The sequence below is a fragment of the Talpa occidentalis genome, unplaced genomic scaffold (genome assembly GCF_014898055.3).
Source record: "Talpa occidentalis isolate TD23 unplaced genomic scaffold, MPIMG_talOcc4v2.1 talOcc4.15, whole genome shotgun sequence".
NCBI classification, from domain to species: Eukaryota; Metazoa; Chordata; class Mammalia; order Eulipotyphla; family Talpidae; genus Talpa; species Talpa occidentalis.
Genome location: NW_023601543.1, coordinates 60623074 through 60649831, shown reverse-complemented (window position 1 = coordinate 60649831; position 26758 = coordinate 60623074). Strand labels below are relative to the sequence as shown.

Sequence of the window (26758 nt, the reverse complement as noted above, 5' to 3'; positions counted from 1 at the left end):
CTCCCTCTTTTTCTGGACCCTCTCCCACATTAAAGGGATGCATCATTCTAAGAGGAACCCTACAATGAGTAGGAAAATACAATACTTACACAACAAAATTTTGAAGTCTCTTTTTATTTCAAAACATGGAAATAATTCATATTTTGAGGTTCAAGGACCAAAATATATTTGAACCAAATGTTCAGAATGTGAGCCAAGCCACCATTTTGGCAGCAAGTTTCACATGGACAAGTGGGTGTTAAAGAATGACGTCAGCAACATGGCTAAAGCTATAGCACACCCACAAATAAATTCATACTTTGTTGTCTAATTTGCATGCATGAGTATAGTGCATTCTCCATGCCACAAATACATATATGCCTTTTCCAAAGTTGGTATAGGATCTGTGTTTGTGTCTGTCTCTAAATGTCTACTCTCTTAACAAAGTTTTACCATAATTTATCTGAGAAAGGCTTCGGGTGACAAGTCCTTTATGCTGCTTTTACTTCCCCAAAGGTATTTCTGAATAATAATTACAGCTATCAGGAGTTCCAGCGTCACATGAGAGAATCTGCCTGTTAGTTATTTTAATGTTTGTTAGCTGGCTGTGAGTGAACCCAGTTAAACATATCCACATGCTTGGTGCCTGGAATTTGAAATTGCTAACCTTCAGCAGCAATGGTGACCTTAGACCAAATGACAAAACTGAAAGAAAAAAAAGTGATGTCCCCAAAAGAGTTGGGCTTTCCTGCTTTCCAACCTGAGTGCTTTCCTAGTCTTCTCCAAACAGTGCCAGCCTGACCACTCTTGCGTGGGGGCCCACTTTTCCACTAATGCTGAATTGTTGGAAATGCAAACAGCATTCAGCACCAAGGGGAAAAAAGTTTGAATCTGAAAAGGAACCAAAAGAAATTGTATCAGGGAACAGAAATGGGAATGGAAAACAAGTTCCCAGAGTTTCTCTCTCTGTCAACAAGCATGTAAAGTCTTTATTACTAGAATATGCAGAATCCAGTGGGAATTGCTGCATCTTTTTTTTTGCCTTAACTGTTGTTTTGCCAGTCCTTCTCTGGTGGGTTGGACCGCCTGGGGGAGTGGGGAGGTCGTGCCGTCCAGAAGTCACTCAACAGCTGGTCTCAAGAGCTGCACTCCTCACAGTGACAGGAGAGGATGTACCGGTAGGTGGCGGTGAGCCGCATGCCCCCTGAGCAGCGCAGCCGCAGTGCCTTCAGCTTGGAGGTCTGGGGCCGGCAGCAGTGACAGGAAGAGCGGAAGGGTTGCTTGAGGACAGTGCTGAAGGACACCAAGGGCTCTGAGCGTGATGCCTGGCTGCAATGGCCCTCACATCTGGCCAAGAGCACCATCTGGGGAGAGAAGAGAAGCAGTTACCCTGTGGGGATGCCAAGGTCTCAACCAGGTACCGGAGAGTACATTAAAATCCCAATACTCTTCCAATTCCTGCCCGTTTAGGCCAGTGACTCTCAACCCAGGTTGTACATGGGAATCACATGGCGATCTTGTCTTTAAAATGTCAACAACCTTGCCCCGTCTCAGTTTGAATTAAAATCCTTGGGGATAGAGCCCAGACTTTTGTGGTTTCAAAGCTCTTAGATCAGTCAGAAGTGCACTGAGGGTTTTAGAACCACGGGACAAGGAGCAGCACCATGATGTGCAAACAAAAGTCAAAGAACAAGCAAATTTTCTTCCGACGGGTGGTAGTCTACCATGGCCTACTGCCAATTCTACTAGTCTTAAAATGCAGAAAATCATGCCAAATTGAAATCAGAATAAGTAAAGAATGAATACAGAAAAAAAGGACTTGGTTTTGTGTAGGCAGTTGCTGGAGAAAAGGAATATGGTTTCTGAAGAAGAAAAACAGGACCACCTGAGTGATGCCTAGGAAGAGATGCTCTGGGCGCTACAATTTGAGGCAAAAGAATGATATCAGAACTGGGTATGGTTTGGGCCTTGGAATCACACTCTGAGGCTTATACGTGGAAAAGTCTGAGATTTGTTGAACTGAATCTTCAGAGTCCTCTAGGACCAATATTAGGACACACTCATTCTCACTATCTCCCTTTCCAAAGATAGGTTAGGATGATAATAATGTTTGGGCTGGAGTAACAGAGGCTATGTTCTTTATATTGACTTTTAATGTGGCTTTAGTCAACAGACTCATTTAAGAATATTATGCAAATTACCAAGGTTATCCCCAGAACAATGGACATAAGCACACACTAAATATTTTGCATAGGACTTAAGGTAATGGACCAGAGTTTGTTAACATATCCCATACATAAATCTTGGCATTCTGGGAGTGGCAGTCATGGGTGGGGTAGAGTGGGCAGCTTGATACATTGGGTTATAAAACCCTGTATATATTAGGGCACAGAGGGTGGGGGCAACCTGAGATTATTGGCCCATGTGTATGTGAGAGGGTCTTGCTTGGTGAGTTTCATATTAAGTAATGGAGACAAAGTTGTCCTGTCGATCTGGAACCTATGAGCACATCAAAAGTGGAACTATTCCATTTAAAAGATACATATATATGTATAAACCAATTTGACATTTACCTCATGATATTTTAGGAATTAGCAGTTATTGTGAAAAAATCACCCACTATCTCTGACATCATCTTATAGGACAGAATTAAACACCCAACAACTAAGGAGGAAATGGCCTGCCCATCTTTCCAAATGGAAGAGAGGTTGACTTCTGATAATTATAGATCATTAGCATCATTATCTGAGATGATGCTGGGATGAATCCAACAATCTCTTAGCAACCAGCAAGAGAATACGAGATACTAGGAAACAACAAGTGGGCCTTGGTGAGAATAAGTTGGACCTTCCAACTGATTTATTTTCACTGAAAGATCACAGAGGCAGAAGGAAAATGGCAGCTGTAAACTGTTTTTTTTTTTTTATAAAACAGTTTTATTAAAGCTTTTGGGTTTTATTAAAGCTTTTCCGTTCTATCTTGCCTGCTCTTCACAGTGATAGGCAAACAAACATGATCTGAAATAGATTTTAAAAGATTATACCAGAGGTCAGAAGCATATGGACCAGTCCCTGGTGCCCATGCCCAACCCTCATCTGGATTTGATGTATTTGATTAAGGCCTTCCCTTATCTGGATTTGATGTATCTTTTCAGTCTTACTTACAACTGTTCTCAGTTTCATCACCCACTTGCTGCTTCATCAAGCTTAATGACTTTGGAACTGCCCTAAATTTCCCTGCCTCTTCCCTTTGCTCATGTCTTTCCTCTTTCATAACTCTACTTAATGAAATTCCAACTACACTCCACTGCCAGATCCAAACACCCACCTCTCGAAATAAAAACTGTGAAACAATTATTGGACCCTGATGATCTCAGCACACACACACATGAGTACTCTCTATGGGAGAGTCCCAGTATACAGATCTCGTCTCAAAACTGGAAAAAAATATAAAAATCTTGTTCTGGTGTGTGTTTTAAAAGGGTAAACCAGGTATTTGGTGGATAAGATCCATAAGTGAGTGCCATTAAGAAAGGGAAGGGATAATTATCTGCCATCCAGGTTAACTGTGATCTCTTACATTTTCGTATCTGCCATGTTTCACCTGAAGTGTGATACATTTCACATCCTGACTTCTTGCAAACCATTCTTCTGAAACTGTTATGTGCATGTAAACCCAATGGATATTGTTTATGTATATTGTGATTGGGTAGTTCTAGGGTAGGGCCAAAAATTCTGCCTTTCTCTTAAGATTCTAGTTGCCCTCTGTACAGATGGGCTAGTGTCCATCCTTATAATAGAAAGACTCTGGACCTGTTCAAGTTTGAGAGGCTCTGGTCTAGATGGATTTCTAGATAGTGATCATTGAGCTAGTAATAACAGTGACAGCTAGCATTTATTGAGTGCTTACAGCATGTAATCTCATTTAATCCTCATAACAATCTTATGAGAAAGGCACTATTATTATCTTACTATTATTACAGACAAGGAAACTGTGGTTTTAGAGAGTTTAAATAACTCGCCCAAACCCATATTACTGGTAAATGGCAGAGTTGGAATGAAACCTAAGTCTGTTGAAAACCACCCTCTGGTCTAAACCATCATAATATCCTGCTTCCTGATATTAAGTTGTTTTCCTGAGGCATGAGTCAATTTACACCCTTCTTTAATCTATTTTGATCTGACTCAAACCATATCATAACCAGAGCCAGACATGTCTGCTTTTTCTTATGGGCTTTTTGGGACACATCATAACCATGCTCCATTATCTAAACGGAAATGGACTTCTTTTGACAGAGAATCCACAGAGGGCACCACCGTTAGATGAGTGGGCACAACAGTTAGTAATTGCTCATATTACCTTCCACCGACTTCTCAGCTCAAGCAAGTGACAGGTACATGTTATCCGCCTTTGATCCAGTTTAACTTTTTTCTCTCTTGTGTTCCCCAAACAAATGGCCTGATGCTAAGAAACTCCAGCAGCCTCTTTTTATCCCCTCAACCTTGGAGCCATTTGGCTCCAGTGGGATGTACAAGCCAGTTCCTTCTGATAAGAAAAGAGCTTCCAGGTTCAATGTTTGCTCAAGGACAGACTCCTTTGTGCCTTAATCTGATTTCCATGTGCTGAGGCTAAGAGTAATAAAAGACTCGTGGGCTATAATAAAAGAATAATCATGATGATGATGTGCAACTTATATTGAACATTTAAGAGGCAGCAAGTACTGTGCCAAGCTCTTCATAGGCAGCTTGATCCTTAACAACTATTTCAAAAGGTAAGCTCTTCCTATTTTACAATTTAAGACATTAGGAGGCCAAGGATATGTTACCAGCATAAAGTGAGACAGCTGTACTGTGGAGAGTGGGGGTTCTGAACCGAGACAGCCTGATTCCCGAGCCCACTCTCCCAGTGACAGGGCTATATTGTTAGACCAAGGCAGGCAGTCTATCAAATCTTCAAATTTCATAAAATGCTCAAGTAGGTCACGAGTGAGTTCAGACTATATTTTGAGGATTGTGGCCAGCTGTGATTCCTGGGTCCAGACCAAGGATTGCACCCAGAGACTTCAGGCCCTTATCTCTGGTGACCCACCACAGTTCTTAGACAGTTATGTCTCTGGCTGCAATACACAACTATCTTCTGAGAGAGAGAAAACCCAAACAGAGATGCTTTTCTTCATTCCTTGTCCAAAGACTCTTACTATCACCAAAGGCCCCTGGGAATTTCTGGCTCAGGTTAGCACTCAATGACTAGAGGTCTCCATCAGTGCCAGAATAAAGACCCACCTGTCCTGCTATAGGAGACGGTTTTGCCTCTTTTACCCCAATGGAGTGATATCTTTGCCTTTTTCTCAATTAATTTCATGGCCGCTCTCAGAGCACCCCCTCTCTCCTCAGGAACAATACCCACCCATGCTGCTCCCATTCCTTCCCTCACCCGCACTCTCCATAAAAGACTGTTCAGCTCCTCTCCAGGGACCCAGGTCAACTTCAAAAGGGTCTGTGCCAGGCTGAGGGGATCAACAAAATGGCAAGCAGGGGCATGAAACAGTAGGGTGTGAGGGAAAACTTTGAAGGGGTGGGTGGAAGCTCAGCTAATCCCAGCCAGGATCTGCTGCTTTCAATCTCCTCACCACTCCCGCAGACATCAGAAGTCTTTTGTAAGCAAAATGAGGACAATGACTGTCTTTTCTTTTCTACTTTTGTGCCCCTAGTACTGACACAGTGCCTGCATGTAGCAGGTATTCCTTATAAATAGGTTCCTTTTATTAAAAAAAAAAATCAAGTCATATCTCCCTAGTAGGTAACTGTGTTATAGCTCAATATTCTCGGCTGCCATTGTTTTCCCTACCGAGTGATGAACTTTGTGGATAGTAGTCAAAAACGGTTTGGGGGATCCTACCACTCCTTTCCAACGTGGAGGCTCAGTCCTTGGCACATCAGGCCCCTCTCCTTGGGAATTTTCTTAGGCTTTATCCTAGACCCATTCTTCTTCTTTGTGGCTACTCCAGGGACCCTTCAGAGTTCAGAACCATATGCATTGGATCTGTGCCCTTTGTCGGAGGCCACCATCTCCCAGTCCTGCCCAAATTAGACTTCACGGGCCCAACCGACCTTTCCTGAAAACACCCCCTGGCCTAAATCCAGAACTCACCCTTATCTAGTCCATCCTTGTTCCACTCCCCTGGGAAGGGAGGCCAGACAGCAGGCTCGGGTTCTTTTTTCCCTTTCCTCCCCTCTCTTAGCACTCAGCACAGTGGCTCGCATTTACTCTGCTCTTCTGCACACTGCCTGCTCCCAGCCCTGTTAGTTTCTATGTTTAACAAGAACCAGAGTGAGGCTCATTTTCTTAATCCTTTAAGGCTATGGGAGATCCCAAGAGTTATTGAAGTGTTGGTAGTGACTAAAATAGAAAAGTGAATTTAAACACCTGTCCAATTTATAACTTCATTATTAAGATCATAATATCATGTGTTCATGTCTGTGATCTACTATGTTGGATACTTTATATTGTCACCAATACCTATACCCACACCTTTAGCTCCATTTTTTCGCGGTCGAAATTGACGCACTACAGAACATCACTTCGCTTCCAACAAAATCACTCATTCGGCAAACTGGCGAGCTAGATTTTGAAACCAGGCCTCTCTAACTTCAAAGACCAGGGTGCCCAGTTGCCTAAAGATTTCCCAGACAACTCATTTCCACTAAACACTGACTTTTTGCAGCCCTTACTCACCCAGAATTGCAGGGAAGATTATAAATGAACTTCCCACCCCCAGGATCTTTTGTAGTAAATCCTACAAGTTGTCCCTATGGAAATGCTACCAGTTGCATCCTAATCTATCAATATCTCCTGGGTGGATGACTCTGGTCGATCTTTGCTGCCTGACACCACCTAAACTTTCTCCTGAATTGCTAGGAGATGGGTGATAGGCCATCTGGCCAGCGGCAAGTTCAGAGCCAAAGGGAATAGACAATCTTATGGAAGGCTCCCAGAAAAGCATTCACTATAAAATCTTTTTTTCCAGAAAAATTGCTGATTCTACATCTTAGTATCCAGTAGATTGGAGAATGAGCCTGCACTTCTAAGCAGTGGCTCCTACATTCTACTTGCAAACCTCCAATATGAGGATCCAAGTCATCAAAAGCTGAATGCTCATCAGAAGCAGATATTGCCTCTCCAAGGCTAAATAATATGGATCAAACAACTTAATACTTCTCTCAGGTTTCAGTTTGCCTTCTGGGTAAAATAGGAATGATAATGTCTTCCATCACAAATTTGGGGGTAGTGATCAGATCACTGACCATATCAGGTACTCATGACAACAGCTTCCCTTCCTGGAGCCTGGATCATGTAATTCCCTTTATCTGCCTTCCCGGGGTTAGCTAAATTTAAGGCAGGAAGCAGTAACAATTGACAGGCAAATGGCAAGCATGTCTGTAGTAAATAATAGTCTTTGGACATCATGTTCAGGGGAAATTTTTGCAGAGAGGAAGAATCTACCCTAGTCTTCTCTTTGGAAAATCCCATACTGCTATTTTCTAAATACAGGCTCCAAGTTTTATCCCAAGTCTATAAAGGCAAGCAATTTCATTAAATGAGATCCATTAGAGAGAAGATCAGCCTGAGTCTGCGAGAATTAAGAATTATAGAATACTGCAACAAGAAAAATAGTTTTTGTTCCTGGATACATAGAGAAAATCTAATCCAGAAGAGGTCTGGGTGGTTAAGATTCTGCCAGGCATGTTTTGTGGCCAAGAAAGAAAGGTTTATAATTACAAGCACCACTTACACAAAACTATTGCTATATTTGGGATAGTTTGGAATGTTTGAAAACAGATTGTTCCCATGAAATTACAAACATTTCTCTTACTATCACAACCTTGTGCTGTTATTTACTGTGGCATGCTGGGAGAACCAAGGATGATGAAAGGTAGGTTAAAGTCCACTTCTAGCACTCACATTCAAGTACTGTGAATTTGTTAGGTTTGAGCTAGTGACATATCCTTTGACCTCCCTTGAATGTGATAATTGCTAAGGCACTCCTCCATCATTTCGCCAGACCTTTCCAGATTGTTCTCTAGGTTTTAGAGATGCTCTTATTTCTCTGTTCCCCCCATCATCACATCCACCGTTTCTTTGAAGTTACTTTAATTCACTTTCAAAAAATGTGCTTATGGAGGGACAAGTCAACAGAAGGAGAAGTCATCCGTGGAATATGACACACTAAATAGTCGTGCTAGCTCCTTCTGTGGGGGGAAGGGAGGAGCAGCTAATAATCGCTCCAGTCAACCTCTCTCAGGCTTACGATTTCTGAGAAATCACAGTTGTAAAAACACTTCCCATTTTTTTCTCAACTTGTTTTCATTTTTTTTTCTTCCTAAGAAGGGAGTGCAGTCTTGCAAAAATTTAAGTTTATCTATTTACTCCTTTTTTTAGTTCTATAAATACAAATAAGAGCCAGAAAGTTTTTCTTAAGTGGAAAGTCTCTATTTTTTCCCACAGTCTTAGATATTATTCATATAATGGTTAAAGTGATTTAACTCAAATTCTGATTATCCCAAACTAAAACAAGTCATTGAGCTATAACCAGAGAACTTATGGAATTTTTAAAGGCAGACTAACATTGTCATGCTTTTAAATAGAGTTTAAATAGAGGGTGGTGAGATGAACTTATATGGTTTTAATTCTGGTGGCTGATATTATAAAAATTCTTAATTATACTGGTAATTAAAAAAATATTAGCCAGATGAATATATTTAAGTGGGTTTAGTGTTAGGACTAAAAGTGAAAGTCTCTGAGGTTGAACTAAACAATTCTTACTAACAGGGACAAATTTCATTCATGGGGATGTTTGGGGACAGTGATAGTCATGAGAACTCTTGTTCTCAATCTGTTCTGCCCTATTGTGTGGATCCTTTCTAGGTGGTCCATGTGGCTGGACACTTTCAGTGGTCTCAGAAACTTGGTATTCTTTCATATACCTTATCTCAGCATTGAGGCTTCACAGGTATAGGTTACCTATGCAATAAACATACTATCTACTCCTAATAAGAATGACCTGGAGGACCTCCCTGGTGACCTAGGGGTTAAGTCTCAACGCTGTCACTATTATAGCCTGAGTTCTATTTCCGGCTGGGGAGCTACCCACATGGCACAGCAGACCTCTCCCGTCTTGCCCGCTGCTCCCCTCAGCAATGTATTTCAGTCAATTTGCCTGTTCTGCTTCCCGCTCTGGCTCTGGTGAATCCTCTCACCCTCCCCACACCTCTGGCCTGCACCCCAGTTCTTCTATGCAAAAATAATAAATATATAAATAAAATATTTAAAAAAAAAGAATGACTTGGACAATCAATATCAAAATGATAAATGATCAGATCACCATTTATCTTTTGGAATTATTTTAACATAAACATGGCAGGTGAAGGAAAGCTTGGACCCCAATCCAGTGACCAATTATTTACCCAGGAAACTGTCTAAAGAGTTTCCCAAGGAGGACATTTCATTGCTGAATCATATTTCTTGCATTCTCTTCCTCTTTATTGCTGGTGGAGGTTGAAGGAGTTATGATAACTTGCAGACTCCATTTTCCTTTCTTGAAAAAGGACACGACTACTCATCAATTTCACATCCTGGGACAAAACACACCCACGTCATGTTTAGCAACAACTGTATTGTGAGAAACTTCCAGCCTTTCCTATTGGCATTGAGCAGCCTGAAAAGAGAAGGTGGCTGAGCGTGCACAGAGTTGATGAGGCGATTCTACTGACAAAAGTGTAGAGCATGATGGGAAACCCTAAAAACATGATTCCCCCACAAGCCCGGTGGTCCAGCTATATAGATCAGGTTTGGGATATGATCATTGTTCTCCATTCCCTGACAGAGAATGATGGCTTCTCTCGTTTGCAAGAAGTAATGCCATCCTCACAGACATCTTGGTCTTACCTTTGAGCTACACTTGTACAATGGGTGACTGATGGAATCAACATAATGGTGCCTCATGCAGCGTCGAGGGTCGGAGTCCATCATGAACGAGCTGTCCGTTTTGCTGTCTGTATCTCCCATTAGTGCCAGCAGGGAGAGCATAGAAAAAGATGCAGCTAGTACATGATTTCTCATTGTTGTGAGGAAAAAACTTCTCAAGAGGAACAGCAGAGGGAGGCAGAGGACTAAAAATTGGAAATGTCTTCACCTAGGATCCAGTTCCTTTCAAGGAAAGGGCAGGATATGACTGAAGCTTGCTTGTTGTCATTGTCCTTTGTATGCCGGAGTCTGTCTTACTTTTTGCACATGCAATCCATCATCACAGTATCTGTTGCACAGCTGGAATGAAAACAGAAATTATTTCCCCTAGAAACATTTACCCAGAAACACTAATGGAACCCAGGAGGTATGGAGTATAATTTTTCCATGTCATTTTGAGTGGAGAATATTGGTTTCTAGAGTGTTATTAGCATAAGCTGTCATCCATCCCAACCTCTACCCACCCCATAGCTTATGCTACATATTTATGACCATTGGAGGTAGACACAATGGTTTTATGGAAACATATATTGACTTTGATTGCTGGAGACCATGTTCCTAGGAACAAGAATAGTTCGAACCCATGGTAGATTAAACATGAAGTTCTGGCCACAACATAACTGAATTGGGTGTTCTCACACTTATTCCTGGCTGGTGGGGACAGGAGTATCTATTCAGTTATTCAATAAAATTTCGTGTCAGCACTAGCTTACAGGCTAGGGAGGAGACAGGTCAGCACTGATGAACACAGCTCATGCCCCACGAGGAAGCTTATTTTCCATTTCCAAGTCCATAGCCACCCACCTGGTTTTCCAATTCTGATCTTTGGCTCATCCTGTTTTTTTTTTGTTTTAAGCCCCATGCCACCCAGCATCAATGACAAACTGTATCTGAAATGCACATTTTGCTAGCTGACCTCCAGGGTGGTTAAGGCAACACACATGTATTTGCCAACAGTCACATACTTTGGCAGAGTATTTGCAGCTTAAGCACATGGTAGAATTTGAAAGCAAGAAGTCATCAGAGCAGAGACTCATTAAAGTGGGAGCACGCTATACCAGTTTTCCTGAAATTTGCTTGTTCTTTTTTTAATTTATTTTTTAAGCTCCATTTATTTATTCTTTTAAACAACAATGTTTTTGCTTGTTCTTTTAATCATTCCTCTTAGAAAGAGGAATGGGTTGAAATATCTCCCCAAATCACCTCACCAACCCCCCCACCCCAAGATATGGCCAAATATTGATGCCTTTTATCACACCAGAAGGCAGAGAGTATCCAAAATATTTTCAAAGATTTAGAAAAATTAGGGGGACTTGACATTGCATTCAACACAAAAGAAACATGATAATTAAAGCTTCTGAAAAACTTTCAAAGGTATTTCACATAAAAGCTTGATTGTTTTGTTTACCATTCAACTTTTTAAAAACTTTCTACTCAGAAAAGTCTGAATAAATAAGTCAGTGTTGATAAGATCAAGGTTAGAAATTCAAGTCCATACAAGTCAATTGGTTTTGCTCTAATACAGTGGCCTCAGACCCACTTATCTCCTTAGGAGTCTGGGGCAAGTGACCCCAAATAGAAGGGATGTATGATAAAGGGTTGCTTCAGAACAGCGTATCCCCAGCAATGGCAATACCTCAGCATGTGCATTTTTTAAGGAAGTCCTATCAGTTGCAGGACCAGTAATATGGGACCTACCTGGACTCTAGCGTTGCCATTAGCTATGGAACCTCGCACGGGTCATCTAAATTGTTTCAGTCTCCTTTTCTTCAACTATAGAGGCGGGGACTTGCAAGAGAAGGTGTCTGCAGTGCCCGCTCTCTTTAAAATGCCACCGCTTGATACTTAAGGATTTAGTTACTGCCATCTCTACATGCAGAGGATAATCCTAAAGTTAAGGCTACCACATTTTCATACAGCACACCGCTTACTTTTTGTGCATGATAAAAGGCAGTATCTCATTAAAATTGTTCAAACCCAATCTGAAAGCTCCAAACTGGCAAAGGATGCAGAGGAGCATATTTTGTTTTCTTTTCAGCTGCATATGCTAGGTTTTCTCATGCACATTAAACTGAAACTCACCACTACTTCAGCTCAAAGAGACAGAGTCTGGTCGGGTTCCAGTGTTAGTGGCTGTAATATTACTGACCATTTTCTGATTTTCAATTCGACTAAATTATCCCAAGTGGTTATCTGTCTCTTTGAAGCCTTAATTAGTCTCAGGAAAAAGATTTATTAGATTTCTCCTTTCACCACTCCAGTCTACACTTATTTCCCCCAGGAGTCCATGACAAAAGGATGATGGGAAAAGTAGACATTTCAGCCCAGTCCTTCCCTCTTTATTGCCAGCAGCTTCGCTTCAGAGCCACGACCAGGCGGTATGGTTAGAAGAGCAAAGTAAATGAACGAAAAACTTGTATGGCATGATGGTAAAAATAAACAATGGCATCCACAACAAAACCCTACATATATGTATGTGTGGAGCTATATTTGTTGGCATTTGCATTTTCTCTACAGAAAAGGAAATATAAATATGGAAGATGGGCACCTTCCCTCATTTAAAAGAGATGAAAATTGAAGTACTTTGAGATATTTTGTTCAACCAATAAGATTTACAAAGATTCCAACTTGATCATGCACCCTGTTGGCAAAGCTGTAGGAAAATATTCCTATTTTGGAGACAGCACAGTATAAATTGGTATAAATTCTGTAGAGGTTAATTTAGCAATATCTATTAAAATTGCAAATGTATGTAATTTAGACCCAGCAAATTCATTTCTGAGAAATCTCCTACATAGGAAATCACACAAGCATCTGGTTATTCACTGCAGCGTTGGTTGTCATAACATTGAATTGGAAACAGTACATTATATCCATCAGTGGGGGACTGGTTAAAATACACAGCTTTCACACAGTAGAATACTATGCAACTATATAAAGATGTGTTCAAAACCTTATGTACTGATTTGTGTTAAAATGAGGAAGGATAAGAATATAAATTTTATTCATTTGTATTTACACAAAAAAATCTCTGGAAAGATACCCAAGAAAGTATTTTACTTGTGGGAGTTGGGGGACGAGCACAGGAGAAAGACTTCTCACTGTGTACTTTATAGATTCTTTCAAAAAATACTTTCTCTTTTGACAGTGTGGCTTAAAAATAATTAAGTTAATGGATGCTTAATTTTGGTGCAAGTTTGAGTAATTTAATAGTATTATATTTTTATTTCTTATAAATATGTGAAGACATGCTCGTCTCAGTGAAATACACTTCTAGGTAGACAGCTTCATTCTTGTACACCACTGCCACCTATGAGCCTCATCCTGAATTGCAAGCACGGCTGCATTCCCCCCCCCTTAAAAGGTGAATAAAAACTCTTGCAAGGAAGTATTATGAAGTTTATACTGATAAAGAGATAGCTAATGTCACACAAAATCTAACTTTATCTGCTATTCTTTCCAAAGAAAATAATAACCTGCACCTAGAAGTAATAATAAAGTATAAAGAATGAGAGGAAATGTTGCTTCATCACTAAATAGTAAGGTTTTTCAATACATTCACAAAGCATGACATTTTTGTTCAGTTTTTATATTAAACTCTGAAATAAGAATTCAAGGAACAATATAAATATGTAATAGACCTCACTGAGCATCCAAAACAAAAAGGGAAATTTCTTAAAACATAACATTGGAGTTTTTTGCCATTAAGTGTTCAAATTGAATGAACCAACATCATTGTGTTGAAGAAGAAATAAGCATAATGCTCAAGAAAAGACTAATGTTAAATGGAGCTGTATTAACATCGTGCTGGTACAAGCTTGCATTGATGAGAATGTTCGGCGTGCATGTTCAAAAGGAAAATCAGGAGTGAAAGACACTTACATCACCTAAGAACCCCTTTTTATGGCAGCCTGTCTTTTAGGACCTTCTGTCATTTTCTCAAAATTAATTCCTATTTGCTTTCCTATTTTTAAAACCATGTAACATAAAATCCCATGCTACCACAACCTGGCCACTGATTGATTGAATGAGAGAGAAAGGGACTGTCTTGCCCTGGAGCTGCCCCATGCTCTGGTCCAGTCTCTGAGACATGCACTTGGCCGATGAACAGAGCCCACATTCTAATAGCCCCAGTGTGGAGCCTCTGCCAGCAGAAGAAGCACGTAGGTTGTCATGCCCGACTTTGGAGCTACCCTCCAAGCAATACCAGTGGAAAAGAACAACTGGTGCCCAGATTTCTCCACCTGTCATTCTCAGGGAAATAATATAGCAGAGCTTACAGAGGACCCAGTGTCCGGGGGAGAGATGGTGTTGTGTCCACAGATCAATTGACTCTCAGGCTGACCTTCTTCCTGGCAGAAGGTAAAGTGCTAGTTTCATATAAGTTACTGCAGCTACAGGGTAATAAAAATGACATGTGCCAAGAGTGGTCTTATTCTTCGGCTGCTTGCCAAGCAAGAGGGTGTCGAGCTTCAGTATCCAAATTTCCTCCCGACTGCTTTTAGTACTAATGTATGCAGGTACTGCCTCCCATGGCTTCCTTTAACAAATATCTATTTAACACCTATTAATTGAGGACCTACTACGCTTCTCATTTTGCGCTAACAAATGAGAGTTAAGGGTTGGGGAAAAAAAATAGGTCCTATTCTAATTCTCTCTTCCAGTGCATGTAGCCATAAGCAGTCTCAACCTGCTGTTTTCCTGGGTAATTTTTTGGACACGTTGATAATAAGCTCCCTTAATGTCTAATTTGTATCCAACATGCAATGCATCATTTCAAAGAAGATCAAGTTAAGCAGATAAAACATAATGACATTGGAATGGCGTCAGCGTAACAGATTTATTTGATATTTGCTATAATTTAAGACAATCATATTAGGCATGAGTGAGGTAAAGATGACAGAACATAGAGCTTCTCTTAAAGGAATTGCCTGTAAAATGAAAGGTTTACACGAAGAAGAAAGCTTGCCACTAGATAACACTCCAAACTAGGATTACAAAAGCATGAAACCCTAGGTCTAATCAGAGAGTGTGAAGCGCTAAGTAGTCCCTTCCCAGGAACTCAAGGAATTCCTATTGAATCTAGTCAACAAGATGCCTTGGAGAATAAGTCAGATGCCTTTTCCCAAGGCACTTAACTTATAAACTGTAAACAGCATGTTGGACTTTATAAAGCATTCTGTGCACTCAATGAATGATTTTTAATATTACCCCTACCTGGCAGCACATCAGTAACGTCCAAGAAGCCAAACATGGGCTAACCCAGAAGCCACACTATCGATGATAACTCTGCCAAGACACCAGCTTGCCAGTGCCAGGTATCTCCCAGGATGGGCAGCCACAAGGTCCATCAGGAGGGAGTGGCTTCTACTCCTGTCACCTCCTGGGATCTATTCTACAGCCAAAGGTGGAGGTCGCAAATGAGGCTATGCCTGCCCCCCATAGTGCCACTTTAGCTCCTCTCCCTTAGAAAGAAGATGGTGTCCTAGCGATGAGACAATAGTCCTCCAGGTTGTGATAGGATTCTGTATTCTCCTGACCTGCTTTGCTAATCCAGGGCAGGCTAACTCAGCAGTAGTGGTGGTGATGGAGAAAAAGAGATGGAAGAAACAGAAGGGAAGGCACAATATAGCTCAGCAAAAAAACAATAAATCATAACATTGGGGTAAATAGGGGTGCAAAAAAGGACTAGGAATGGAAGTAAATTTCTGGGTTTCCACCTGTGTGTGTTTCCTTGACTTGAAGAGTTTTACTGTTTGGGGAAGGACTGATGTGGGAGGACTTGACCTTGAGACTGACTGAAACTTAAAATCCTGATATGCAGGAAACCAAGAGGAAGCTCCCGCTGTTCTCCAAACTCTGACTTAACCTATAACTTTCATCTCTTCATCTCCAAGCCCATTTCTAGTCTTTGTTGTTACTGTCTCATGTCCCGGTGTTTCGTACTCATTTGTCATAAAGGTTGAATAACAATTCCACTACATTCTCAAACCAAAAGAACATTCTAATGTTGCTTGCTGTGCTAGAATGAAGGCTGGTCTGAGGAACCCAAAACTCTGTGCCTTCCCCTACCATCATTGGCAGTGTGATCTTGAGCAAGTCACTTGCCTTTTCTAGGACTCAATTTCCTCACTTCCAAATGAATGGGTGGATGTACATGCTTCTATAGTTCTATCCATTTCTAATATTCTTTAACTATATCCAAGTTTTTAGACCACAGCACCTGCTTTGGGGTTACAAATTCCCAAATACAATCCTGTAGGAAGAGTTCCTTCCTTATCTAAGAAGCTATTAAAAATATTCCAAACAAGTTCTAATGCTGTGCTTGAGGCAACACAGAAGGCTGAGCTGCAAGAATTTGCTCTGTGTTGAGTCCATCTTGGTGGCCTGAAATAAAAACAGCCCTTAACAACCTATTGACTCAGTGCTTACAATATACTAATATTAATATGGCTTATAAATTCATAATATGCTGTTAACAATAGGAAGCAGTTAACAGGTATTTAAACAGTTCTTATTTCTCTGAAAGCTGTCTTTTAATTTATAGGATTTCTTTCCAGTCTCCACCAAATGGGGAGGGAAAAAAGCTAATAGTAGCCAATAATGCTAGAATTAGATTTCTTTTTTTTAATGTAACTATAATTTTAAAAATTATTTATTATTTTTTTTAAATTTTGTATATTTTTACATCATTTTTCATTTTTGCACAATGTCTGCATTTTCATCTTGGATATAGTCCCCATACAATTCCCACCCCCCCTTGCTTTGATGCCACTTCCTCCTCCCGCTCCCCGTAGTGTGTCTCTGGTTTATAGTTGCTTGTTGATTTTGATTTTTACTTTATTATAATTAGTCTTATTCCTGGTCTCTTATTTAAGTTTTCTTTTTATTTATTTTATTTTATATAATTCTTACATAATTTTTCATTTTTGCACAATGTATGAATTTTTATCTTGGTTATATTCCTCCTACAATTCCCACCCCCCTTATTTTGACCCTAATCCCTCCTATACCCACCCTTCATAGTGTGTTTCTGGTTTATAGCTGCTTGTTGATTTTGATTTTTACTTTATTATAATTAGTCTTTTTCCTGGTCCCTTATTTAGGCTTTCTAAATTCCTCCTATGAGTGAGACCATCCGGTATTTTTCTTTTTCTTTCTGGCTTATTTCACTGAGCATGATCCCTTCCAGCTCCATCCATGTTGCTGCAAATTGCATGAGTTTATCTTTTTTGATTGCTGAGTAATTAGAATTAGGTTTCTTTAATTTGATGATGACACAGGCCAAATTCTGTGTCTTCTGCCCTTTTTGGTGAATGACCCTTATTCCTAAGCTGAGTTTGAGCCACAGGCCCTCATGCCTTTGTGGCGCCATTTGTGGCAGTCTGGTTTAGTATCAAGGAGGAAGATTGGTTAGAAGAGTTGTTTTCTCTTCAGATATAGAATCAAGATAGTCCTAGTAGTCAAGAGCAAGGCACTCTGCTTGGTCAAGTATCTATATAAGCTCTGTGTTAGGGGAGGAAGCCTTAGGCTGGGATCACCCCAATGGGTATAGCTCTTGAACCCTTTCCTGGTCTTCTGTGAGTTCCTATATATTCATTCTTTTTTCTTAATGGTCAACATGAATAACTGACTTTTAGAATACAAACCTTACATAAATTGGAAATGACCAGGTCTTGATTACCCATGTGTCAAGAAGCCAAGATACAGTTGGAATCCTTTTCTCTGGCAGTTTGGATTATTTCTATAAATCTAGCCAGCCCACTCAAAGCTGTGATTGATGTGGTGATGAGCTGTCAAAAAATGCTTAGGGGTGGTTTTTCTGTGGCACCACAAATCAATAGGCCTAAACACGAAGTTCCTTTCCATCCTTTCATCAACTGGGAATAAAAACAGGGAGAGAGGAAGTCACAGAAGTACAGAAGAGATGGAAGGATTATTTTTCCTGTTCAAAATCTGTCACTGCCTTTTCAATAATTTTGAAGAGCAAAATTTCAGAAAAAGAAGATTTATTTCTCTTTACGCATTTCCTCCTGAAAGGGGGTTTTATGTGAGGAATGAGACACTTTTTGCCTGTCATCTAGACTAAGACCCTTTGGAAAGAACGCTGGAAAGTTCTGAGATACCCGACCCAGGGGACCAGCCCCACCAAAACATATCTCATCCCTGTGGGAAAGAAAAGGTAGCCAGGTGTTCTGAGAACCTAGGTGCTCCTGTCATTTGACACTTGCCCTGCCATGAAACTCTGGCTTGGGCATGCACTCAGGAGAAGGGAGGTGAGCAATGTCAGCTCTGGGTACAAGCTCCCGTTCACCCTGGAGCCAAATGAGTTTGTTGGCTTTTCTTCAAAGTGTCCAGTGAAGTGTTTCCAAAACTGCATTTAAATCTCCTCACCCGCAACAACATTTTGGAATGGTGGGTAGTGATCTCACTTAACAGCTGTAGGGCCCTTAGTTAGAAATGGCGCATAAACAATAGTGGCAACTTTGTCATTCCATTCCCCATTCAATTTACCTCTTCTGCCCAATGGAGGGATTTGAACCTTGAATTCAGTCCTGCTGTAATCTGGAACACTTGTGGATGCAAACCAACATCAAAATGAAATCAAATTAAAATAGGGTTTCCTACTTTTTTAATAACTCTGAACTTAATTGGGCTGTTGGCTTTCTGTTTGAATTCTGCTGTGCTTAAACCACGCAGGCGACAGCTACATCTTTTGATGACTGGATTTCTTACAATGACTCTATTTGGCCACCTTTGGATTTCCAACCACCAAAGAAAAATTTAAATTCTGACAAAGAGTAATATTCCATAATTTTGGAGACATCACAGAAATGTACCAAGTCCCAAAATATAGTCTCATGTTTGTTTTTTCAAAAGGTTGGATTTCTTTGATTCTTCTTGGACATACTAAGAATGTGTGTATCTGTATTGAGAGTTGAGGATGGGGGATTTTTTCACTGAAGGAGTTGACCTCCTTTTCTAAAGTCAAGTAAAGAAGGCAACTTCAAACTTCAAACCCCTCTTCCTGGGATGGAATAGGAGAAATCAAGGAAAACCTCTCTTTCTGAAATTGTGCTATTTGAAAGTCTGCAGTGGTAGAGTTTAAACACCAAAAATAATCATTCCTCTTTCTCTTTCTTCTCTTTTGTTACTTCTACCGTGACCTGCTCTCTTCCTATTTTTATTCCTTATTGATGGACGGGTGGGAACAGACTCCATGTTTAGGGCTATTGTTGGTCTGTGGCAATGTTGAAAGGTCACCCCTGATCATTTTCTGACAGCTTATCAACTTTCTTGAATGTATTAACCTGTTGCCCTTTCATTTTTAAAGCATATTGCAATTGGTTGGATCATAGCTTAAAAGGAAATGCTGGAATCGAGCCAGGCCTTGGAAGAGAGAAAATTGTCTGAAAAATTCTTAGCTTTTGTGGAAAAAGATGAAGAAAAATATATCTACTGCAGATCTCATAGAGCTGAGGTTAAAGTTACTAGTCAAGGTTTATATCCAAATTTTGACATGAGGGTGAAATGGACCCCAATTGGCTGAATTCCTGATTATAGGCATGGAGGGTATATTGCCAACTGAAGTTACCCATTCTTTGAATTTTCTGAGTCAGCACTCTGTCTAACAAGAAAGTAGTTGTTCCAGACTGGGAACCCCATTCAGGGTGTTATTTTCTGACCATTGAAAATGGGTGCAGGGGGCGTGACTCTCCGTGGTATATTCTCACCTTTCAGACTCTGAGATCCTCTGACAAAGGAAGGGGACAGTGAACATGAACGCTGCCAACAAACTGTTGCTGGGACATGAGAAAAAGCTGTGCAGATGTGGAGGCAGCTGGCATCAGAAATAATGCCATCGGCATAATCTTTCTCAAAATCTCAAACGTGTGGGTATGTGAATTCGCAGCATGCGATCTGCCCAGCCAAGCCAGCATGCCTCTCAGAACCAGCCTCTCCCACTCCTCACACACTGGCGTTTCATAAGGGTTCCCCACCCTTTGTCTTCTCCTGCACTTGAACACAGTTCACAGTTGCTGATCTGATGGGTGAGGAGTGGGTACTACCAGCTGGATGGTTGCCACTGGCAGGGGCAGAGAGGAAAATAGGAATGCACTTAATGTCCTCCCAAAGAAAACCTTTGATGGACAAAAGGGTAGTTGTATTTTTACCCTCTCCCTTCATGCTGCCAGGCGTCTTTAAATAGATCCTCTAGCCTAGGGACTTGTATGGAATAATTCATATTAAAACCCAAGAAGAGGCAGAGGAGAGGAGTTAGTTCTTTCTTCTCCTTCTTTTCTTTCTTTTTCCCCCCTCTTGTCAAGCTAACAGGAAAAGACTCATTTTCATTCAGCTGTGTTCATCTTTTTTCCTTCTGAGTCTTTCAATGAACTTTACCCAATTCAGAAAAGACCAGCAAAGCCCCCAGGTAAATGACAGGAATAGGACGCGGCATTGGAGGTTGCTCTTTAATGCCTTTTGGTTCCAAGGACATTAGCAGCATCGTTTAAGGATGCTGCACAGAGGGGTTATGCGAGGCTCTTAAATGGAAATGTCTAGAGGAGAAGTCCCGTTCCTTGCACTTGAAATTCATAGAACAATCTGGTGTTCTGTTAAGCAGGAAGAAAGGGAGGAAGGAAAAAGGGAAAAAGGAAGGGAGGGAGCGAGGGAGGCAGGGAGGAAGCTGAAGAAAGGAGGGAAGGAGGGAAGGAAGGAAGGATGGAAGGAAGGAGAAAGTCTCCCCCATTTTCCCAGTCATGTGCATTTTGAGTTCAGCTCAACCCAAGGTCCACGTCTCCCCTCTTCCGTTTAGCACGGGGGTTTCCTGCAGACATCCAGTCCCGTGCCGGCCAAAGTAAAAGTACTGTCTTCCCGTCTCTCTCCTCGGGAAGGGCAGACTGTGGGAAGAATGGAGAGAGGGGGCGGGACAGGGCCCAAAGATCCAGGGAGCTTTGTTTCAAGTCGCTGGTCTCTCCCCCAAACAGAGAATAGCCGCGTTTCTCTTAATGTAGGTCGAAGTGCACCCAGGCGTTCCCACAGCGCTCCCGCCCCCAGCCCGCCGCCGGAGATGCGCGGGTCACTGTGATGGTATGCTGCTGCCTGCCAATCCGGGTCGCGGCAGCCCGGCTCTGGGCAGCCTAAAGGGCAGCCGAGCCATGTGGCTGCTGTTCCCTGCGAGTGGGTTCAGACTCGGGGCTCCAAAAAGCCCCCCAATCCTATCGGATCCGAGGAGCTGCTGCCAACAATGACATCCTGGGAATACTATGGAGATGGGGAGACCTCAGAGGCGGTTGTCCCAGGATGGAACAGGAATCAGGCTGTCTGGAAAACAGGCAGAGCACAGAGCAAGCTCACAATGGAAGGAGCTCAGGCAGGGGAAAAGGGGCGGGGTGGGAATGATGGAGAGCAAAAGAAAAGAAAAGCCACATGCCACCCAGGAAGACTCCAGAGAGGGCGGAGGAGGCAGTGGAGAAAGGACTTGCAGGAAACTAGTACCCAGACATGGCACTGCCAGTCTAGCTGGATTCTTTTTGGAATTAGATTATGCGAAAGAAAGAGGGGAAATATATAGCCTGCCAGCTGTTCAAAGGCTTACAACCTTGCTTTTATTGTCTGGGTAAGTTGGTGAGGTGGGGCATCAGAGGAATTCCAAACATACCATCCCAGAGAAATTTTAATATGTTCCACAGTGTCATACACGAAGAGGAAATGACAGCTGATCACAGCTAGGGCAGGCCACGGCAGTCTGCACCCTGGAACTCACCAACCTCACGTGGCTCTGCTTCCCCCTTTGCTTTAGTGCTTCTCAGTCCTTCCACCTGCCTCCACATCCCTTCTGCACTCACTGGCTCAGCCGAGGGCCTGGACAAAGCAGCAGTAACTGACTAGTATAGGAAGAGGTGAGAGTGGGCTCAAAGGTCACTGGCCAAGAAGCAGGAGTGCCGTTTAGGGTGAGTTAGCCACCTCAGGGTGTCAGAGGCATTTTAATCCAACCACAGGGGATTGTCTGCTGATCAGGAATGAGTCAAGGACCCCGGTGATGCTGTCCTAAGGGTTTTCCCCAGTAACTGGCCAGCATGAAAAGTCATGCAACTGGATGATCTGAAACCGTACCTGCTCTGTGTGGCTGACACATGTGCACCTGAGTTTGGGGAACGACTTATGGCAACTTCTTTCTAGGGGCCTCAAACTTAGGCCAGACCCAGAGGTCACGAGTGTCGATTCTGGTGATGAGACAAGTGAATGATGGGAGATGGTGACTACATCTTCCTCCGTGCTGGTCTCCAACTCGATGATTCATCGATTGTCCCTGATGTCAGCTGCTGAGTAGGTGACTCAGAGCCATCCCCAATAGAGACAGCACATGATCCTTTCCAAAGGGTGCTCAAGGGAGAAAGGACAAACTGCCCTTTTGCTAGGCTTCTCCTACCCAGGCAGAAAAGATCTGGACCACGTTAGCTGTGAGTGACATGGACCCAGGATTCAGTGACAAAGGTCTAAGAGGAAGCCCTTCATCATAAATGGAAATAAAACCCATGATAAGTGACAATCCTTTCAAGTAAATCAGGATATCAGCAAATATTTTAGATGGCTTTTTATAACAAAGAAGTCATTGACCAGTTTACCCTTTGGCAAAGTTCATTTCAGTTCCAAAATCTAACTGAAGATAGCACACTGACTGAGAATGAAGACATGAGACAATGTTTCATTCACCTTTGCATCCATCAGAACTAGCACAGTGTATTGAAAGAATAATGGAATGAATAATTAACCAGTAAGAATAACAGATTGAATTGTGAGTTCTTAAAGTATAGAAAAAAATGCCGGCCACCACTGTGGCTATACTCCCAAGAAATTCGCCACATTTTGCAAGGGCCCAGGAAAAGAAATGAGTTGGAAGTTGTTGAATGGATTGAAAAACGATTTATTTTCCCCTTGACGGTGTCATTGGCACTGGAATTAAGATTGAAATCTCCACAAGCAGGTTTCCATCTGTGGGTGTCAGCTGCTTGGGACACAGTCATCATGAAGGCCTCAGCCTATTCTCCCTTTACCTGAACCAAATGTATTTTAAAGTAAATGTTGCCAAGCATCGCATTTTGTGTTCAGATGTTCTCATATGACAATCTAAATAATACTTTCAGAAAATGGTTTTGATTCAGTTAAATTGTTTACAGTGATAGTTTTTAAAAATCCTGTAAAATTGTATAGCAATAGAATCCACAGTATTGGTCCAGTTTTTCTTGACCAGTGACTATCCCAAAGTTGTAAATACTCATTCAAAAGCCAGATTTTCATTCAACATGCATGTTAAGCTAGTTACAGTTATTAGAGAAAATCAGCAAAGCCCTCTGCACAAACTGCCTCCTAGTTCCACAGTGAAAACTGGTCAATAGGACCCCTAAAGTTTACTTTTCAGAAGAACTGATGAGAAAAAAATCGGCAAAGATTTGCATTTGGAATAAACGCACAGTTGAGAAGCATTCTGCAGTCCCCGCTGTATTTGGTTGACACCCACAACTATCACTGCATCTTAGGCGTCTCTCTATTTTCAAATGCACCTGGTATTCAATGTTATGTGTTGGAACAATTTGCCAATGCCAGCTCCTTGTCATGCAAATGCTCTGATATTAGAAATGAAAAGAAACATGTTTCACAGCGTCCCTATCTGTTATCAAGGCCAGTTGCAAAGAATGGGACAATGGGACATACATCGTACCAGATCCCTGTGCCTAATCTCAGCAGAGAAAGGAGTCTACCTCTTTCATGCAGGTTTACCTGGGTGCTTCAATGACAAGGAACCTCAGTGACAGGGTGTTTCGAGTCATTAATATTTCATGCACAAACTTCCCGTCCCTCGGGAGTTATGCCCAGGCCTCTGACAGCCCAATTGTTCATCCAAGGGAGAACGATATGCAAGAGCACTGAAAGAACCCTTGGAATGTTCCTCAGGTGTTTCTAAGAGTCATTCCTACAGGTCCTGGTCCCTGAGCCGGTGGGAGCATCCTTTCCCAGTCTCCGCTTGGATATTGTAGCATCAGTGGTGCTGCAGAGACAAGCAGACTACTAAAAATAACTCTTTGCAATAAGGCCAAGGCAAAAGGCATGCATTTCCTTGAACTTTTCGCCCAATCAAAATCATATAGTAAACCCATCCTGTCTCTGCAGTGCTCCTGACGCATCTATGGAAGCAAAGCCCTTGCTCGCTGGGAAAGGAGTGCAGGGGAACAGGATTTCTGCAGAGCGTGACACAGAAAGCTAGAAATAAATGTTGCCTATTGTTTGAAGTCATTCTCAGCACTCCGGCAGAGCCCTGGCAGGAGACCAGCAGCATACATAAGTAGTCATAAAAGTAAACAGTGCGCTTTTAAACTCGCAGGCTTGCCCACGTTAATAGTGCCCCCATTGTAAGTGGGATGAGGGCTGTGGGGAAGATACTGGGGCTCCAAGGATCCATGTCCGCGAAGGGGGTTGCTGCTTCTCAATCTCCTTCCACAGGGTCAAATATAAGAACCATTACAAAGTTACATCTAACTACGCAGAGTGAAAATAAAATCTCTTAAGTCAAACCCAAAGAGATTTTTCCAACCTCTCTGTGTGAGGCTCCCCTGCTCTGTCAGCGACTTCAAAGACCCGTTCATTTAAAACACACAATGCTAGCATGCTACAGATTAATGCAAATTAAATGAATGCAAATTTAAGTGGTATTTAAAGGTTGTCTCTTTGTCTGAGAGGAGGAGGAAATGCTAGGTTTGGAAAGAAGCAATTTCCTAGGCAAGTCGTCAGCGCTTGTTTTCCTGCTTACCTTGGGGGAAACGCAAGGCTCCTTTCTTCTCAGACTTTTCTGAGAGCTAGAAAGAGGTCCTGTTACTTCCAAATGCTTTTGTTCTTCTGTCCCTCTGTCACATGGCTTGCCTTTTATATTTGCAACACACAAAAGTTAGGACTGTTGTTTAAGCGACACAGGGAGAGAGAGAGAGAGAGAGGCAGGGAGAGAGGAAGAGAGAGAGAGAATGTCAAATGGAAAAGTGCCATTGCAGTCATATATCAATCAGGCGTGCGGCCGCAGCAGCGCACCAGCAAATGGGAATGCCACGGAAATGTGAGGCGCTTCTTATCAGGGACTCAGCCGCTGCCCACCGCTCGGCTCCCTTCCACGGAGCATCTTAACGATGGGAAAACACAGCAGCACAAGGACAAGGAGGGATTTTTTTTTTCCTTTCGTATTATGGAAATAATAAGGGGCTAAGTGAATACTCTGGATTTAATTCTTTTGCAAAGCATGTGGCTGCCACAAAGATGTGGTCCGCAATAATGACACAGTTTTGGAAATACAAAGACAGAGTGGCATTCTGTTTCACGATTTGGCAGCTGACTGGGATGAAGTTGAAATTCTAAGTAAGAGAGAGGAGAAAGATGGGAATCAGAATTACTTCTCAGGCAGTGCTGTTAAAGCAAGTGCAAAATGCTGCCCTATTTTATCACGATGCGTGTGGGTGGTGAGAATTCTTCTTTTCTGAGTTGTTCATCCATTAAATGATTTTTAGCAGCATATACATGATTAACTCCACAATGGCACTTTAATAAGTGCTTTCATCTGCATCATTTAGAAGAAAACTTTAGATCGGATTTAGAAACAAAAATGTGTAGTCCTTGACTCCTGTAGATATGGGAGAGGGAGACTAACAGGTAAGGCCAACCTACCACTTTACAGTTAGTAAAAAAAATGGTAAATGTAGCTTTGTGTGTGGGCTCAGTGCCTGCTAGTTGGATAATACTGTGGCACTACAAAGGGAAGTATTTCTTAATCCTTGTCCTTAAAAATTTTTAAATTAAGGTAGAAAAGCATCAGCACATTTTCTAGAATATACCAGGAACCATTGAGCCATTTATACTTTTTTATGTCAGCTAAACCCACGCCCAGAATAATTTTTTATCAACATCGATAAAGAATAAACTGAGAACATTAAAAAAAAATGGTATTTCACAGAAGAGTAAATTCATCTTAAAGCTTAGAAGAAAGTTTTCGTGGGTGCTCCACATAATCGTTGATGCTGAGACAGTCATGTTCAGCTGTATCACATCATTTATTAAATGATATTGATAATCACATTACAACTTTTCCACAGAATCGTTACTCCAGTCACAGATGTTTACAAGAGGCTGTCTTAAAATGTGCAGTTTAACCTCCACCTTTACTAAGAAGTTCTTTTTCTCTTCTCTCTCAGGAAAACCCTGTCTATCTGGAACCAGCAGTTGCAAACAGAATTCACCTACAAGGATAAAGCATAAATGACAAGTTCAAAAGCCTTGAAAGAGAATCTGGCACTTGGTCGATGAAGATATTGGCTAAATATCTTAAAAGCAGAAGATCAAATAGAAATTCAGTCTTAAAATGGAAATAATCTGAGAGGGGAAATGACTTGTAGCTGAGTAAGGGCCATGGAAATAGTCATGAACACATTTTCTGGCTCAGTTTTGTGGGCCAGATCAGGAGGAGGGAGGATAAACGCTTTGGCCACCAACATTTCAAATAGCAGAGCTTGATGTCCATCCACCTTTTCATTTCTCCCAATCAATGACGTGTGGCTTTCCCCACATATGCTCACCACTCCACCCTGCTATCTTTTGCCTTCGGGTTCTCATCGTCACTCTATCGGCTCTGAAGTAACATGAAAAGGTGCGGTGCTTCCTGGACGGAATTTTCCAGCCTTCTACAATCTGCCCTTCTGAAAGAGCACCACAGAAAAGT

At 41.7% G+C, this 26758-nt stretch overlaps 1 protein-coding gene across 1 annotated transcript; it reads right to left on the bottom strand.

Moving 5' to 3' along the window:
- Nucleotides 1-107: 107 nt before the first annotated feature.
- NDP (norrin cystine knot growth factor NDP) lies at nucleotides 108-25077 on the bottom strand. Its single transcript, XM_037512499.1, has 3 exons — nucleotides 24812-25077; nucleotides 9925-10302; nucleotides 108-1343 (listed from the first exon to the last, which is right to left on the bottom strand). The coding sequence occupies exons 2-3, from the start codon at nucleotides 10096-10098 to the stop codon at nucleotides 1116-1118; spliced, it is 402 nt and encodes a 133-aa protein (XP_037368396.1). The 5' UTR covers nucleotides 10099-10302; nucleotides 24812-25077; the 3' UTR covers nucleotides 108-1115.
- Nucleotides 25078-26758: the final 1681 nt, after the last annotated feature.